Source organism: Sphaeramia orbicularis, chromosome 15 (genome assembly GCF_902148855.1).
Source record: "Sphaeramia orbicularis chromosome 15, fSphaOr1.1, whole genome shotgun sequence".
Classification (NCBI taxonomy): Eukaryota; Metazoa; Chordata; class Actinopteri; order Kurtiformes; family Apogonidae; genus Sphaeramia; species Sphaeramia orbicularis.
In genome coordinates this window covers 7,496,251-7,513,497 of record NC_043971.1, presented here as the reverse complement: position 1 = coordinate 7,513,497, position 17,247 = coordinate 7,496,251, and the positions used below count along the sequence as shown (strand labels likewise).

At 34.2% G+C, this 17,247-nt stretch overlaps 1 protein-coding gene across 2 annotated transcripts in view; it reads left to right on the top strand.

Annotated features, from left to right (window-relative positions):
* Positions 1–17,247, top strand: part of kmo (kynurenine 3-monooxygenase) — a 45,670-nt gene that overhangs the window by 3,206 nt on the left and 25,217 nt on the right. For both annotated transcript variants that reach the window (XM_030155252.1, XM_030155251.1), the window contains 2 exons: positions 915–963; positions 13,095–13,182. In XM_030155252.1, the coding sequence (XP_030011112.1) occupies positions 915–963; positions 13,095–13,182 (137 nt within the window). The remainder of the gene's footprint in view (positions 1–914; positions 964–13,094; positions 13,183–17,247) is intronic.

Sequence of the window (17,247 nt, the reverse complement as noted above, 5' to 3'; positions counted from 1 at the left end):
TTTCTTGAAATAAGATTTTCAAGATCTATTATCTAAAAATAAGTTCTTAAATCTCACTGAAAAGTTACTCTTTAGGTGATTATGTCTTATTTTAGCCTCCCAAGACCCAGGAAATGTCAGCAAAATACAAGCTTTTTTTTTGTTTTTTATTAAATAAGTGCCTATATTGGAAACATCATGATGCAACAGTTTTTTCAGATGGAGTTTTTAAAATTTTTATGGAATGTCCTTTGTGGTGCACAGTTTTTGTTTCTTTTTTGTATAAAGTTGTGAAACTCTTGTCTACAAATGTGGACAGAGAACCCATAGCTGGGTCTTACGAGGTTAAATGTGATGAGATATTTTGACTAGAAATGAGAAAAATACACTTGGTAAGATTTAGATTTTTGCAGTGACTAAAGCTGATGGGAGATAAGTTACACAGGTGTTCTTGTTGCAAACCATGGTGTACAAAGTGCTGCATGCACACTGTGTCAGACTAAATATTTGGCTCCAGATAGACCTCATATACGACAGTTGAGGTGTGCTTGAAGGCATTCTTTACAGAAGCACAAATAGTGTGTTATAATTTGCATTCGCCCACATAGAATTTGTTGAAGTGACTCAGGGAGGCTCGTGACGATCACTATAGGCGACAACTAGTTCAGGCAAACTTAAGTTCTGTCATGTTGCTAAAATGAACATTAAACCATTATAATTTTGGAGTTGTCTGTACTCAGTCTGTACAAACATGAGTTAAATCATTGTGATGAGATCCTCCCTAGTCTCTTTGGATTAAAATGAAACAGGATATAAAGAGACAAATGGTAAAATGTTGTTTTCTGTTCCCATTTCATGCGTTGGTGTATCAGCTAGTAAAGCTTCCCTGTTGTACCTGCTGAACTGCACTACATTACAGACTGTTCTCGTTTCAGTACATCCTGTCAGTAGATCGAGCCAACCTGAACAAAGAGCTGCTATCGGGTAAGAACAGTAACAATGTTTTTATTCAGCCACACTGTCAAAGCAAACTCAGCTTCAGCATAAAAACTGCACTGAATGTGTGCAGTATAATTCTACTAAAATTGTAAGAAAAAGTTAAAATTTGACTGATTCACCTTTACGACAGAAGATTTGCTCATGAAACCACGCTTCTTCGGCTGCTGTAGTTATAGTTTTGGATGCTGTAACACTAACAGGATAAGATAAGAGAACTTTACTGTCCATTAAATTTACATAAAACAGGACATTATTCTCAATGGTCTGTCAGAATAGTACAAACAAAAATGCCTGACACACAGCGCTCAAGGCCTGTGGTGTGTGGGAGGTGTTTTATTAACCCTTTCATGCATACTGGTCACTACAGTGGACAGCTATTCTACAGCTGTTCTCTTGTCTATTCATGGATTTTGTTGTTCTTTTCGTTGTTTTTTTGTTTGTTTGTTTTTTTACACATATCTTTATTAAAGTTTTAAGACACTACATATCTTTTCTGACATGAATTGGTCACATTATGTAGATCTCTCCTGAACATAAACCCCCAGAATCACAAGCCCTCCCCATAGTTTTCATGCAATTTATCAGTAAATACATGTTTCTGTGCGTCAAAAATTAAACGTGTGGTATCCAGCTGAGTGGACATTTTTGCAACTTCATGAAAAATAGGTTCATAAGATTTTTTTTCATTATTATTATTTTTGTAATGTATTTTTTACATTTTTTAAATTATTCAATTTTTATTTTTTTATTTTTTTATTTTTTTCAGAAGAAAATTTTCAATCGCATTGTTTTTTTCATGCCTTAAGGGGAATTAAAAACACTCAGGAAAAAAATTTGATTAAGGTTCTCATAATTCGTGCATGAAAGGGTTAAACCGCTGTTCAGAATGGTCACAGCAGTGTGCATGAATGATATTTTCATACCCATTTGTCCTGAATGGTGAGAACCTGAATATCCTGCCAATTGATGAAGGCTGGAAACGTGAGCGGAGGTGGTGGTGGGGTCATTCCAGACCTGTATAATGACCTGTGTGGTGGAAGTTCTGCAGATTCACTTCTTTGTCTGTAATGATCCTGAAGACCACCTACTTATTCATGCCCGGACATGATGTTAACCCTTTCATGCATTAATTATGAGAAGCTTAATCAAGATTTATTTTTTTCCTGTGTGTTTTTAATTCCTCTTTAGGCATGAAAAAACAAACAAACAATGTGATTGAATTTTTTTATGAACCTCCACTCAGCTGGACACCATGCGTTTAATTTTAGAAGCAAAGGAACATGTATTTACTGATATACTGTGTGAAAACTATGAAATAAAAACATTAATACTGCTAATATGATGTTTTCTCACATTTTAACATACCTGTGTGGAGATAGTTTGCCCAAAAAAACAACCTTTTTGTTTAAAAAAAAACACAAAACAGTTTATTACAGTCGAAGAACAATTATCAATTTTTTACACTCAAACATGTTTCTGCAGATCAGGTTTATCTAATACAGCAAATTTACAGTAATGGTGTAAATTACAGTGTATGGGATGATGCATAAGTGTTCACTGTGTTGGCTGATATGGAAATAAACCAACAAAATCCATAAATATACAAGTGAACAACATCTTTGAACAGCTGTCCACTGTAGTGACCACTATGCATGAAAGGGTTAAAGGTGAGGACATGCTCAGTGAGTGACCTGAAGGCCATGGTCAGGATGTGTTTGATGTTAAAGTTCCATAGTTTCCTTATGAGAGATGATGACTGGCTTTTTGTTTGTTTGTTTTGTGTAGAAGCGGTGAACACGAGCGAGCGGAGAAGAGTTGTACAATCAGTCGATAATATTATGTAGATATTGAACTTTAGCCGATCTGTTAGCTAACATCATGTACTTCACACTTAGGACTTCAGTAGTGTTATACCTGACCTAATCTGTCTCTTAATATCAGTAGAATACCATCAATACTGTGCAAAAAATGTAATAAAACAGACCAAGAGTGAATGTTGTTACTAAAGCAAGAAACCAATGAACCCAACTCAGCAGGTGCACCATGAACATCATCTCATGCACAATCAGCTATTTATTTATTTATTTATTTATTTATTTATTTTCAAATGTATTTCTATTGGGTGTCATTCAAACTTATAAATCAAAGGAATATATAACATAGAATGATGCACTTTTTTATATTTATATAAACAAATAAACAAAAAAAAAACACATAGGGCATTTCAAGTATCAAAAAATAAAACATAAAAGTACTGATGAAAATTAAAATGGGCATTGTTATATAGATAACCATACACAAACTAATAAATGAATACAATAAAATAATAATAACTTGTAAATAGATAATACATAAAATAAAATAATTAAAAATAATGATAATAATAATTTATATATATGAATACACACACACACACACATATATACACACATACATATATATATTAAAATAAATAAAACCTATTAAAGATACAGAGGGTGTGTTACAAAAGTAAAAAGATACATCCTAGTCATGAAAGGAATAGTCCAAGCTTACAATCAGCAATATTTACTGAATAAAATGACAAAGACTTACATACATGCTGTTAAAATCCATAACATTACACATATATTGTTACTTCTGATTGTAGTATTACACGCGAGTAAAGTCCATATATGTTCACACAGGTGAGACTGGCAGGTTACCATAGTTACGTTCCTCCACCTGATGAGGAAGTGACATGTATTTGCAACCTGAGCTGTATTGTTTATTTACATAAAAGTATGTTGAATGATAGAGAAGGGATTTTCAGACAAAAATACACTAAGCATGGATAATATAACACATAGAATAGAATAGAATAGAATAGAACAGAATAGAATAGAAGGAGGTTTATTGTCATTGCAAAATACTACAATATAATTCAATGATATTTCGTTTTTATGTTTTGTAAAGTGATCAGAATAAATACATAAAACAACTAGAAAAGCACTCGGAGAGCGCAGACCTCCGCCAAGCGCAAAAATTCCCCACATAATCGGTGATACAAATCCTACATTTATTTTTTAAAATAAAATCCGCCTTCTGGATCAGATCCGGATCAGCCTTTGAAATGTGATAGAGGACCCCATTGTCAATTCCTGAGTTAAATTTCATGAGTTTTGGTCAATAATTAAGCGAGATATTGGGAAACGAAAATTTTGGCCCCATTTACCACAATGTTAACGAAAATTTCAAAGTGATCCAGAATCCAGGATTTCTTCCGGATCACCCCCAAAAGTTAATCATTTCTTCCTTATCCCATTTCCAACAAACCCTGAAAATTTCATCAAAATCTGTCCATAACTTTTTGAGTTATGTTGCACACTAACGGACAGACAAACAAACAGACAGACAGACAAACCCTGGCAAAAACATAACCTCCTTGGCGGAGGTAATTATAAGAACAGTTGAGAATAGGAATATAATACTGGTCAAAACACACACACACACACACACACACACACACACACACACACACACACACACACAAAAGTGAGTCCAGTATCAATAGAAAATGTGTAGGATATACAGGTGTCCAGTAATTACTGTAATTGTCCTGTATTGTCAAGTATTATAAATATAAACTAGAAGCACTCGGAGAGCGCAGACCTCCACCAAGGCTGATCAGTGGGCCCCCCTGTGGGCCCCCCCACCCCCGATCACCACCAAAATTTAATCATTTCTTCCTTATCCCATTTCCAACAAACCCTGAAAATTTCATCCAAATCTGTCCATAACTTTTTGAGTTATGTTGCACACTAACGGACAGACAAACAAACAAACAGACAAACAAACAAACAAACCCTGGCAAAAACATAACCTCCTTGGTGGAGGTAATAAGTATAAACTGCATTATTGCACATGTGAAAACGAAAGAGGACGAGCATCTGATGGCAACTGAGAGGAAGGGTTTTTCTGTGGCGTTCAGTCAAACACTTCATGCCAATTAGTCTCCTGCTAAATGCTCCTCTCTGTCCAGCCATAAATCTGTGAAGTGAGTGATTAACATTATCTGTAATAGCCTGGAGTCTAGACATGATTCTGTCAGCCACAGCTCCCACAGTGCCACGTTCTTCTGAAACAACAGGGTCTGCTCTATTGATCCATTTCTTCAGTCTCTTGTTTATTTGAATAAGGTTAAAAAAAAAACAACATCTGGAAAATGTGTCACAGAGTCTGAGTCTATAGGTAGGAAGTATAACCTGGTTTAACTCTTATTATACAATAGATGGTGAGTGCATTCGTACAGGTCCAGGTTATAGATACTTATATTCCTGTATAAAACTCCACATCATCTCCCTTTTTCACACCCTCAGTCATTTCTATGCTCAAATCTGTACAGCACAGGTAGCATTACTAGTAGTTTACATTTTATTTACAGTGCAAAAATCAAAATCTTACTAAGTGTATGTTTCTCATTTCTAGTCCAAATATCTCATCACACTTAAAATAAGACATAATCACCTAAAGCAGGAGTGTCAAACTCATTTTAGTTCAGGGGCCACATTCAGCTAAATTTGATCTACAGTGGGCCGAACCAGTAAAATAATAACAATAATATATAAATAATGTCAACTCCAAACTTCTCTCTATGTTTTACAGTGAAAACAGAAAAACAACATCATGAAAATGTTTACATCTACAAACTATCCTTTCAAACAATGTGAATAACATGAAAAAACTGAAAAAAAAAATTGTAATTTTAACAATATTATGCTTTAGTTTATCTTTTCCATGTGTACATTATAACTTACAGATCACAGTGGATCTACAGATAAACAAAATATTTAGTAACAGGTGGAATATTATTAAAATTGCACTTCTTTTAAGACGTTTCAGGTTGTTCAGGTTTGTTCAGGTTATTCAGATTTTTTGCGAAATTGTACTTTGTTTTAGTCTAAATACATGAAAACATTTACATTTACAAAAAGAAAAATTTGGAGTTTTGAGTGTTTATACAGTAGGTTATTATGAGATTGAATTGGTCTGAATGTGGAACCTGAACTAAAAGGATTGTTAATATCTTCAGTGTAATTTTTGCATTACACAAATTCATCCCAGGGGCCGGACTGGACCTATTGGCGGGCCGGATTTGGCCCCCGGGCCGCATGTTTGACACCTGTGACCTAAAGAGTAACTTATAAGTGAGATATTAGAACTTATTTTTAGGCAATAGATCTTGAAACTCTTATTTCAAGAAATCTTACCAAAGTAATTTTCACTTATTCCATTGTCAGATTTTTTTTTTTTTTTTTTTTTCTCAATTAAAGATTTTTTTTTTTTCTTTTCCTTATTTCAAGCAAAAAAATCTGCTAATGGAAAAAGTGAAAATTATCTTAGTAAGAGTTCTTGACATAAGATTTTCCAGATCTATTGTCTAAAAATCAGTTCTTATATCTCACTGAAAAGTTACTCTTTAGGTGATTACGTCTTATTCTAAGTTTAATGAGATATTTGGAGTAGAAATGAGGAAAGTACAGTTGGTAAGATTTAGATTTTTGCAGTATAAGGAAGTGTTTTTATGCACCACCAAATTTTAATGTGATTGTCATCCTGTGTCTCGTTTTGTTTCGTCATTGCTTTTTTTTGTTGTCAAATTGTTGTTGTTTTAATTACTGCAAGTACTAGTGAGACTTGAATCTTGATCTATTAGACAGAGGTGTTAGACATGATCATTATTCTCTCATATTATCACTTTCTGGTGTCACTGATGTTGTGATGAAGCTGTAATCTCCAAACTCTACTCTCAGGAACTTAATGAGACTTTTTTTACACAACTTGTTGGTGTGTTAGTATACAACAAATTACATAATTGCTCAGTCATGCCTGGACTTTGTTGTTGAACCATCTGTCATGTGCTTTCTTTTTTTTTTTTTTTTTTTTAACTTTTTATTTAGATTTTTGCACTATATAAAACAGAACAAAACATCTGAGACAAGACATAAATAAAAAAATAAATTTCACCACATAGTATTATTATTATTGTTACAAATATTATACTACATCTATAGATACATTGCCAAATATTGAAATATTCATATATTTGTATACATATGCACACATCTATATAAATACAAAACACCTCATGTCAGGGCTTATAAGAGCAATTCTCATCAACAACCCAAAAAGTTTAATTATACAAATAGTCTTCGACCATGTGCCATCTCCGCTTAAAAAGATCCATTTTCATTTGTAATGATGTGGTCATTCTTTCCATAGTGTACACTTGTTTCAGTCTTTGTTTCCATTCTATTACCATTGGTGATTTGACACTCTTCCAATTTACTGTTACTATTTTTTTTAGCAATTAATAGTAAAATATGTAAAATATATCTCTGCTCTGCATTAAAATCATTGACCGGTATGACTCCAAGTAAATAGAACAAAACATTTGAAGGGACTTCTCTTTTTACAATTCTTTCAATTTCTTCTTTGATATTTTTCCAGTATATAAACAAACTTGGACAGTCCCAAAATACGTGTGTATGGTCACCTGTTGTCATGTGCTTTCTTCTATGACTCCATAATTAACTGCTTCGACACAATCTGTAATAATCTTAGATGAAACATTCCAAGTACTGATAAACTTGAAAGCCGTCACTATCAAAAGCCTCTTTTCCACCACAGGAACTTCTACTTTTTACCCCAGATTTTGAAAAAACATTGGTGCATTTCCACTGAAATTACCTGGGGAAAAAATGTTCTCCTGACTACAAACCTTCCCAGTCAAAAGGTAGGACTTTTAAAGGTGAAGACACACCAACCCGACTGCCAATCGTCGCAAGAAAAGGACGCCTGACTGATCTCCCATCTCCCCGACACGGTCAAAAAAGTGTGAAGAACACACCAAAACGACTACTGACTTGAGTTCTGTGCTTGCGCGAGACGTAAAATCGGAAAATGACTGAACATTTCTCTAGACCAAAATACAGAGCTCGCTGTCGTCAGTCGTTGTTGTCAGCAGAGAGTGTTGAGTAGTCAAGAAGGGTTGTTGCTGTTTGAGACCCCTGCTCTAGAGTAAGCTTTGGACAACTGCTCAACTATAGCTGACCGAAAATTGTACAATTTAGGGCAGAACCAGAAAAGATGCGCTAATGAATATGACACCTATCACATACGGGACACACAGATGAGAAAATACGATTTAGCTTTGTTTTAGAGCAGTGGTTCTCAATCTTTTTCTTTCAGGCCCTCCTTTGGAGCACGAAAAATCTCCAAACCCCCCTCAACCCCAACAACATTGTACCTGTGGTGCAATAATAACTTTTATTGAAAGAAACATCAATATCGTTAGAATACTTTTTGCTTTTCCTTGAATAATTTGTTGTGCAAATTAAAAATAACTTCGATTTTTGATTGAACAATATAAATGACCTCAACAAGACTGCTCCCTGAGACATTATTTTTCCAATTAAAAATAGGAAATATGTAATTATCTTACAACTATGACAATAAGGTAATTTTTTTTGAAGAACAACAAACAAATTTTGGTAACAAAGATGAACATTTTAACAATATCAGTGGCTGCAATGAGCCTGTTTCCGTTGCACATCTCAGAACATTAAAGTGCAATCTGTACAAACTGTGCAAAACCAGAAACATTGCACATTTTTCTTTTCCAGTCCAATCCTTGTCCATTGTCCAAACCTAAACTCTTGGTCTAGTCTAGTGACAGATCACCATGGCAGTAGATTTGTTTGTTGTATGTCCCTAAAATGAGTCCAGGGTGCTCCAACGCTAAAACATTAGTTCCACCTGCTACATGTTCTAACCTGAAGAAAAAAAAACAAAACACCTAGGAATGATCCCATGCGCCCCCTAGAAAGCCTTTGCTTTCGCCCCACAGTTTGAGAAACACTGTTTTAGAGTAATGCAGTCTGTGCAGTTCCTGGAAATATTGGTGGACTAAGTTCTACCCCTGTACAGGGACTGTTCTGGGGGGTAAAATAAAGTCCTCAAAACTAAATTTAAGTCCTGGTCTCTGCAGCGGAAACGTCCTCACTTCCTTCAAAGGTTCTGAATTCTGGGAAAGTTCCCACTGTGGAAACATGAAGTGCCATATGTTTGTCTAATTAAGCCTGTGTCCTCAATACATTCTTAATGTATGGACTCTGTACCACCGTGTTAGTTGAAAGTCTTCATTCTCAGGAATTGTGCTAAATGAGGTTGTTTGTTGGTGAGTTCAACCTAATCCACTGGAGACGGTCCCTGTACGAAACAGAGCTTGGTTACATCAGGGGACGTTATGGGGATATGTTCATCTTCTGTCGATAAAAGGATTTTTCCTAATATTTAATGAGTCCCTTGGCGTAGGCTGGGAGATAATGTGTGACAGCGTGAGTCTGTTTTTAATGACATTGCCTGCATGCTGAAAAAGAGGCAGATTTTACAGCCACTGTTCTTATCAGACTTGATCCAGACTCCTGGAATCAGCATTGAGATAAAGAGATTTCTAAAAGTGTGACAGTCTAAACATCAGTTCTGATATTCTGACAGCTGTGTTATTCATGCCAGTCATGCTAATCAGTATTCTCCTCATCCGTTCTCCTACAGCAGGGGACTGATGTATTCTGTGTCCTTTACTTTTGTTTTTTTAGATCAAATTTTTATTTTCGTTTTCATTTCCATTTAATAAATGAAGTCCAACAGAGGTATTTCAGGGGACACAGTATTACTGGAATGGATTCTCAGAACAAGAAAACCAACAGTGGGCGTGTCATGGGATACCATAGAACACAGGGATAGTATGATGATAAGAAAAGAAAAGAAAAGTAAGGTTAATCACACACTCAAAAAATAAAAATGCATACATAACTTACAAAAATACACACACACAAAACATCTAGACACAAACATATATAGACAAGACAGAGGGGACTTGACATCTAGCAGCACTAAAGTGAAAGAGCCAGTGGCAAAATTAACTTAATGCATGTTTTTTTAAAGTCAGCAGTGCAACGCCAGGTATTTAGAGTGCTCTCATTAGCACTTTTAATTTGAGCCTCTGAAAGCTCCATGTATATGACGTCCAAAAAGGAGATAATCCAAAATTAAATAGTTAGAGAATGAGGTGGATTCTAGCGATTCTTGGCTGCTGTGTCTGTGTCCTTTACTGATTTAACCCTTTCATGTATTCTGGTGAATACAGTGGACAGCTATTCTACAGCTGTTCTCTTGTATATTCATGGGTTTTGTTGTTTTAGTTGCATATCAGCACCATCCCATACACTGTGTTAGGGGTTTACCAGGGCCTAGGGCACAGGTGTCAAACATGCGGCCCGGGGGCCAAATCCGGCCCGCCAATAGGTCCAGTCCGGCCCCTGGGATGAATTTGTGAAACGCAAAAATTACACTGAAGATATTAACAATTATTTTAGTTCAGGTTCCACATTCAGACCAATTCAATCTCATAATAATCTATAAACACTCAAAACTCCAAATTTTTCTTTTTGTAAATGTAAATGTTTTCATGCATTTACACTAAAACAAAGTATAATTTTGCAAAAAAAATCTGAATAACCTGAACAAATATGAACAACCTGAAACGTCTTAAAAGAAGTGCAGTTTTAATAATATTCCACCTGTTGCCAAATATTTTGTGTGTCTGTAGATCCACTGTGATCTGTAAGTTATAATGCACACATGGAAAAGATAAACTAAAGCATAATATTGTTAAAATTACAATGTTTTTTGTTTTTTTTTTCAGTTTTTTCATGTTATTCACATTGTTTGAAAGGATAGTTTGTAGATGTGAACATTTTCATGATGTTGTTTTACTGTTTTCACTGTAAAACGCAGAGAAACGTTTGGAGTTGACATTGTTCATATATTATTGTTATTATTTCACTGGTTCGGCCCACTGTAGATCAAATTTAGCTGAATGTGGCCCCTGAACTAAAATGAGTTTGACACCCCTGCCTTACACTGTGTTAGGGGTTTACCAGGGCCTAGGGGTTCACCAGGGCGAACATAATATTCTTATTTTGTCCCCTCCCAGCTCCCAAGCACACACGTCAGTCAAAAAAACTAAAGTTCACAGTATTTATTTTTAAATCAACTACAGAAGGGTTAGGGGAGGGAGCGGCTAACTACAAACAAAATATCTTCTTTGGGAGTTCAAACTAAATTACCTACTTCAAAATAAATGGAAGAAATAAAATACAGAGAACTAACCTAAACTCCCAAACCAAAAACAGGAGAAAACGGGAAAACCAAAGAGCCGACCTCCCCTACCAGAAAAGGATAAATTTACAAAAACTCTATTTACAACTACATACAAACTCGACTAAACACACGAACACACGAAGACTGACGATCACACACAAGAACACACGAAGACTGACGATCACACACAAGAACACACGAAGACTAACGATCACACACAAGAACACACGAAGACTGACGATCACACACAAGAACACACGGTTGGTAGCTGGCAGGAGGCAAGAGAGAGAGCGAACTGAAGATCCAGGGCCATTTTTAAAGGCACCAATCAGCTTCCTGTAACACAAACAGACACAAAAGGGCACAGCACACCTACAGGACAGGGAGAACACACACACTAAACAGAAACATATACATAAACACTAATAGTCAAATTATGACCCAGGGTCATAACAACTGACATTCATACCATTACTGTAACTTTGCTCTTGATAAACCTGATCTGCAGTAACATGATTGAGTGTAAATCAATTGCTAATTGTTATTAGACTGTAATTAACAGTTTTCTTAAACAAAAAGTTGTTTGTTTTTTTTTTAAATATTATCTCAGATTCAGATTCAAGTTTATTTGTCATTTCAGCATATAAAAATACACAGAAACGAAATATTGTACTCAGGTCCCCGACTGTCAGCAGCATTTAGTAAAAATAGTATAAGTTACTGATAAAATAATAAAATTAATAAAATACTGACATAAAAAAATAGCAATAACAATAACAATAACACCCCCCTAAAAATTACTTATAAATAACTAAAAAAAAAAAGTGAGTAAGAACTAGTATTAGAGTATGATACAAGGTGAGAAAACATTAGATTAGCTGCATCAAAAATGCTTTTGTTTCATAGTTTTCACATAGTATAGGGTCAAAACACAGTAATGTTCTGTCAGAGAGCGAACTTTAGTAATTGATTGCCATTCCAGTCATTCAATAAAAAGTAGCTCCTTGTTTTGGATAATCCCTTATGGACCAACTAAAGCAAAAACGAATTTAAAAGTAAAAATGTGGGTCTTTTAGCAACACTAATCTGTTGAATTGTTTCTAAAAATGTCCCGTCAGAGAGCTTTTAAATACTGTGTTTTGACCCTATATCACTTTCTGATATTGCATTTTAAATACATGTTTCTTTGCTTCAACAATTAAACACAAGGTGTCCAAATGAGTGGACATTTTTGTAACTCAGTGAAAAACAGTTTGTTTTTTTTTTTTCATGCCTGACAAGGAATAAAAAAAACTCAGGAAAAAAAATCTTGGCTATGGTTTTCATAATTCATGCATCAAAGGGCTAAATAGAACTGTGATGGTTTGGGTTATTAACCCTGTAAAGCCTGAAGCATTAAATCACAGACAGAAAATTACAGTTCTTTGAAACTGGAGCCTTTTTTGGTCCTTCTGAACAACCCCCAATTTTTTTTTTTTTTTTTTTTTTTTCAAATATCATTTTCCATGTATTAGTTTCAATTTTGTATCATATTTGATACATCAGGTCTCAATGCTCAAATATAATTATTTTTGAACAAACAAAAACATAATACAACACAAACATGTCTAACAAATTGGTAATTCCTTTTCAAAATTGGCAAAGTTCTGCCTCCTTCCTCATTAATGACAGTCACTGGAAAGGCTTCTAGTGAACAAATTCCTCCCCCCTGGTGGATTATCTGTGTATTGCATGTATCTAATTATATACAACATGGTTTTCAAGAAAAAAAATATCACACTGATCATGTAGAGGGCTTCAAAACTCATGTATCAAATAAGATACGTTTGGCATTATAGGGTTAAAAACAAGATATTACCTGCAATTTTAAACTGGTGCTGTTTTTTCCTGCCTGTGTTATAAGTTCTGTGTGTGACATTTTACTACCACAGCGGCTGAGACGTATCCAAACACAAAGCTGAACTTCGACCACAAACTGCAGGACTGGAACGCTGAGACAGGGATAATGACCTTTGTCAGGTAAATAGTAACTGATCACACACACACACACACACACACACACACACACACACACACACACACACACACACACGCACAGACAGACATATGTACACTGGAAAAAAATCAAAGTCTTACCAATTCTATTTTTCTCATTTCTAGTCAAAATATCTCATCACACTTAAAATAAGACATAATCACCTAAAGAGGAACTTTTCAGTGAGATATAAGAACTTATCTTTAGACAACAGATCTTGAAAATCTTATTTCATGAAATCTTACCAAGATATTATTATTTATTATTTTCATTTCATTTTCTTTTATTTATTTAGACAGGGACAATGCACAATATACATTAACCTTAAAAAAGGAGAGACATAGTGTGCCAGGTTCTAGCACTAGTGTTAATTTCCACCTGTAGTCCCTGGGCAGGCTGATGTTATCATTAAAAAAACAGACATTAATTAAAACGAAACCATTAAAAAACAGAAAAAAATGCATAGTTAAAACTCCATCTGTATATCATTAAAAAAACAGACATTAATAAAAAAAAAAAAAAAAAAGTGGCAGTTTTTTTTGCTGGAATTAAGCAAAAAAAAAAAAAAAATTGAATTAAGCAAAAAATCTGGCAGTGGAACAAGTGAAATTTATCTTGTTAAGATTTCTTGAAATGAGATTTTCAAGATCTGTTGGCATTAATATAAAAAAAGTGGCAGTTTTTTTTTTTTTTTTTGTGCTGGAATTAAGAAAAAAAATAAAAATAATAATAATAATAATAATTAATGAAAAAATCTGCCAGTGGAACAAATGAAATTATCTTGGTAAGATTTCTTAAAGCAAGATTTTCAAGATCTGTTGTCTAAAAATAAATTCTTATATCTCACAGAAAAGTTGCTCTTTAGAATACAATACAATACAATACAATACAATAGAATACAATAGAATACAATAGTCCTTTATTGTCATTGTAACATGTAATATGTACAATGAAATTAAAAAGTGTCAAAAGTTTGGTGATTATGTCTTATTTTAGGTGTGATGAAATATTTTGACTGTAAATGAGAAAAATACACTTGGTAAGATTTTTTTGCAGTGTAATATACAACGCTTATCCAGAAGGAGGGTTTGCTATTCAATTCCAAAAAGAAATCCACTTATCTTCTCCTAAAGTATGTGGATTAGCGTGACCTGAATGACTACATTTGTTGCTGTCCACTTGGATTCTTGGTTTTAACTCTACCTTTAGTCATCATGCGCCCCCTGCATGTGCGAACACACACAGGGTCTTGTACATGTTAAGTACCTGAGGTCATAGATGGTGATAAATACGCTGCTTTGAAGCATCTGTGCATGACTTTATGGGAGCTTTGTAATTGGATGTCCTTGAGGGAAATGTGACACACAATTTACAACCCAATTAACACTGAAACTCCTCCAGCTCTGTTAGTCGTGGGAATTAGTGTAGTCATGCTGTGAATTATTAACGTAGTATGGAGGAGCACGGTCTCTGCTAAAATTCAGTTTTGCTTTGACTAAAATGTGTAGGAAATGCATTTTTTTTGGGGGATGTTGTCATTTGTAGTTTATTTATTTTCCTGCCTGGTGGGCCAACATGTACCCGCTTAAGAATCTGGATTAAAATGAATCAGTGCGCAGTTATTTCCACAGTTATTTCCTCTAATTGAATCAAGTTTTACATAAAAAGCTGTGTGTGCTTTGAATCCAAAAGTCACTGTTATGTATCTGTGACGCAGCCTTCTCATGCACGTGTTCGATCTGTAACGCTCATGTTTGCTCTTTTTAGTTTGTGTAATAGAATGTACATGGAGATCCTGATGTCTGCAGCGGCCAGGAAACAAACTGATGTAATGAGGGCAGTATTTTTATTGTATGTTGAAACACTCTCATCCTAAGATGGAGGGAGAGTTGGAACTTAACAAGAGATATTACAGGTAATGAAAATCTGCGTTAAATCCAATTTATCCTCCTAAGACCCAGGAAATGTCAGCAAAGTACAAGCTTTTTTTGTTTGTTTGTTTTTTTTATTAAATAAGGGCCTATATTGGAAACATGATGATGCAACAATTTTTTCAGATGCAGTTTTAAAATTTTTTATGGAATGTCCTTTGTGGTGGACAGTTTTCTTTTTTTCTTTTTTTTTTTTGTATAAAGTTGTGAAACTCTTGTCTACAAATGTGGACAGAAAACCCATAGCTGGGTCTGAGGAGGTTAAAATAATGTATAGAACATTTTGTACAGAGATAAAATTAATAAATATAACAAAGATACATCAGGGAGTTGTCTTAAATGTGGAAAGGGAGACTCGTTAATCTACGCATTTTGGGAATGTAGTAAAATTCACTGGATTTGGATGAATGTAGAATATGGCTGTCCGAAGTGACGAGTGTGAAATTTAATTTTGATTCATCACTTTGTGTATTTTAAGGTACGTTACAAGATACCGTGAAGCATTCACATTGGTGGATTTTTTTTTTTTTCATCAGTTGTATTGAAAATACTGATACTTGAGCACTGGAAATGAGAGCTGAGTTATTATTTGAACATAGAAAAGGCAATGGTTACGGAAAAGAATAAATTAACCCAATTTGAAATTAAATGGGGAAAAGTGTTAGAAAAATGGATAATATAAAAGGAAAAAACACTCCAGGTACAAGGATGTTGAGGTTGAGCATGTTTGTGGGTGGGGGTTAATTTGTGTTGTTATTGAGGATAAATATATATATAAATTTTTATTTTATTTTATTTTATTTTTTGGGTGGGGTTTGTTTTGTTGTCTTTTTTGTTTGTTTGTCTCATGTTGATTTTGTGATTGTTGTCTTGGTTTGTGTGTACCAAGGTTATAATAGTTTTAGATTTTTCATTATAGTTTAGTTTTATTTAGTTTTGACATTTTTTTTCTCTAATTCAGTTAGTTTTAATTAGTTTTTAGAGCAGGTTTGCTAGTTTTTATTAGTTTTTGGTATTTTCTAAATGCTTAGTTTTAGTTTAGTTTTAGTTTATATTTTTTATCTTCTTCACCTTTGAATTCAAATAAATCCCAGACAGGACTCTGCTGCTTTCTCCCAACTTTAGTCTCCATGTTTCCAGGTAGAGTGGGGATGAGAAGATGACTATAAACGACAAGTGACGGGCCATTAAATATCATATGGTGCCAGCAGCTAAAATTGCTTGAGGGAAATAAAACGATTTTATATTAATCCGACATTGACAAAGGCGAAAATGAAGGGAATTTTATCCTGAATTTTTATACGTTTTACTTCGTTTTGTAAGCACACAATACAGTTTCAGTGAGTTATCGTTTTTTTCTTTTAATTATAGTTTTTATTTATTTCAGTTGACGAAAATGTTTTTACAATTCTAGTTTTCGTCATTTTGTTAGTTTTCGTTAATGATAATAACCTTGGTGTGTACTCATTAAGAGAATAAGTCTTGGTTTTGTGGAATGAAAAAGTTTAAATAAAGTCATATAAAAAAAGAAAGAAACACTCTCATCTTGGCAGACATTCACCTAATTTGGCCTGAATTATGCAAATTCAAGCCTTAAGAAGCAAAGCTCTAACAGTGATCACACACCTGTATAACAAGACATAATTATCACAGAAGTTCTATAGATCGTGAGCAGATTTATATGAGAGTGATTTAGTTTCAGTTTCAGCTTTAGTCTCAAGTTACTTCCAAGAATTTAATATCTAGATTTGAGTAGGATTATTATAGTTAAAGAAAATAAGTTTTTGTCACAAATACTAGATAAAAAGTACAGAAAATAATACAAGGTGAACTACAACTAAATCGAATAGTATTACTGCTAATATTTTGCTTCTGATTTAGCGTAGCATGCTAATAACTAAGCTCTATGTCGTGAAGAAGAACAAAACAGATGTGGACAAAATGGGATGTTTAATAAATATTTGTTGTCATTCATTCTTTTATCCCGCATTTTCAGCTTTTTGAAGTCAAGGCTTTTCCTCATAATGCCTGGAAAACACTAAAACTAAACAAAAAGTATGGTACGATATATTTGTATTGTATCCTTAATTGTCCCTTAGGTAAATTTATCTAGACTCA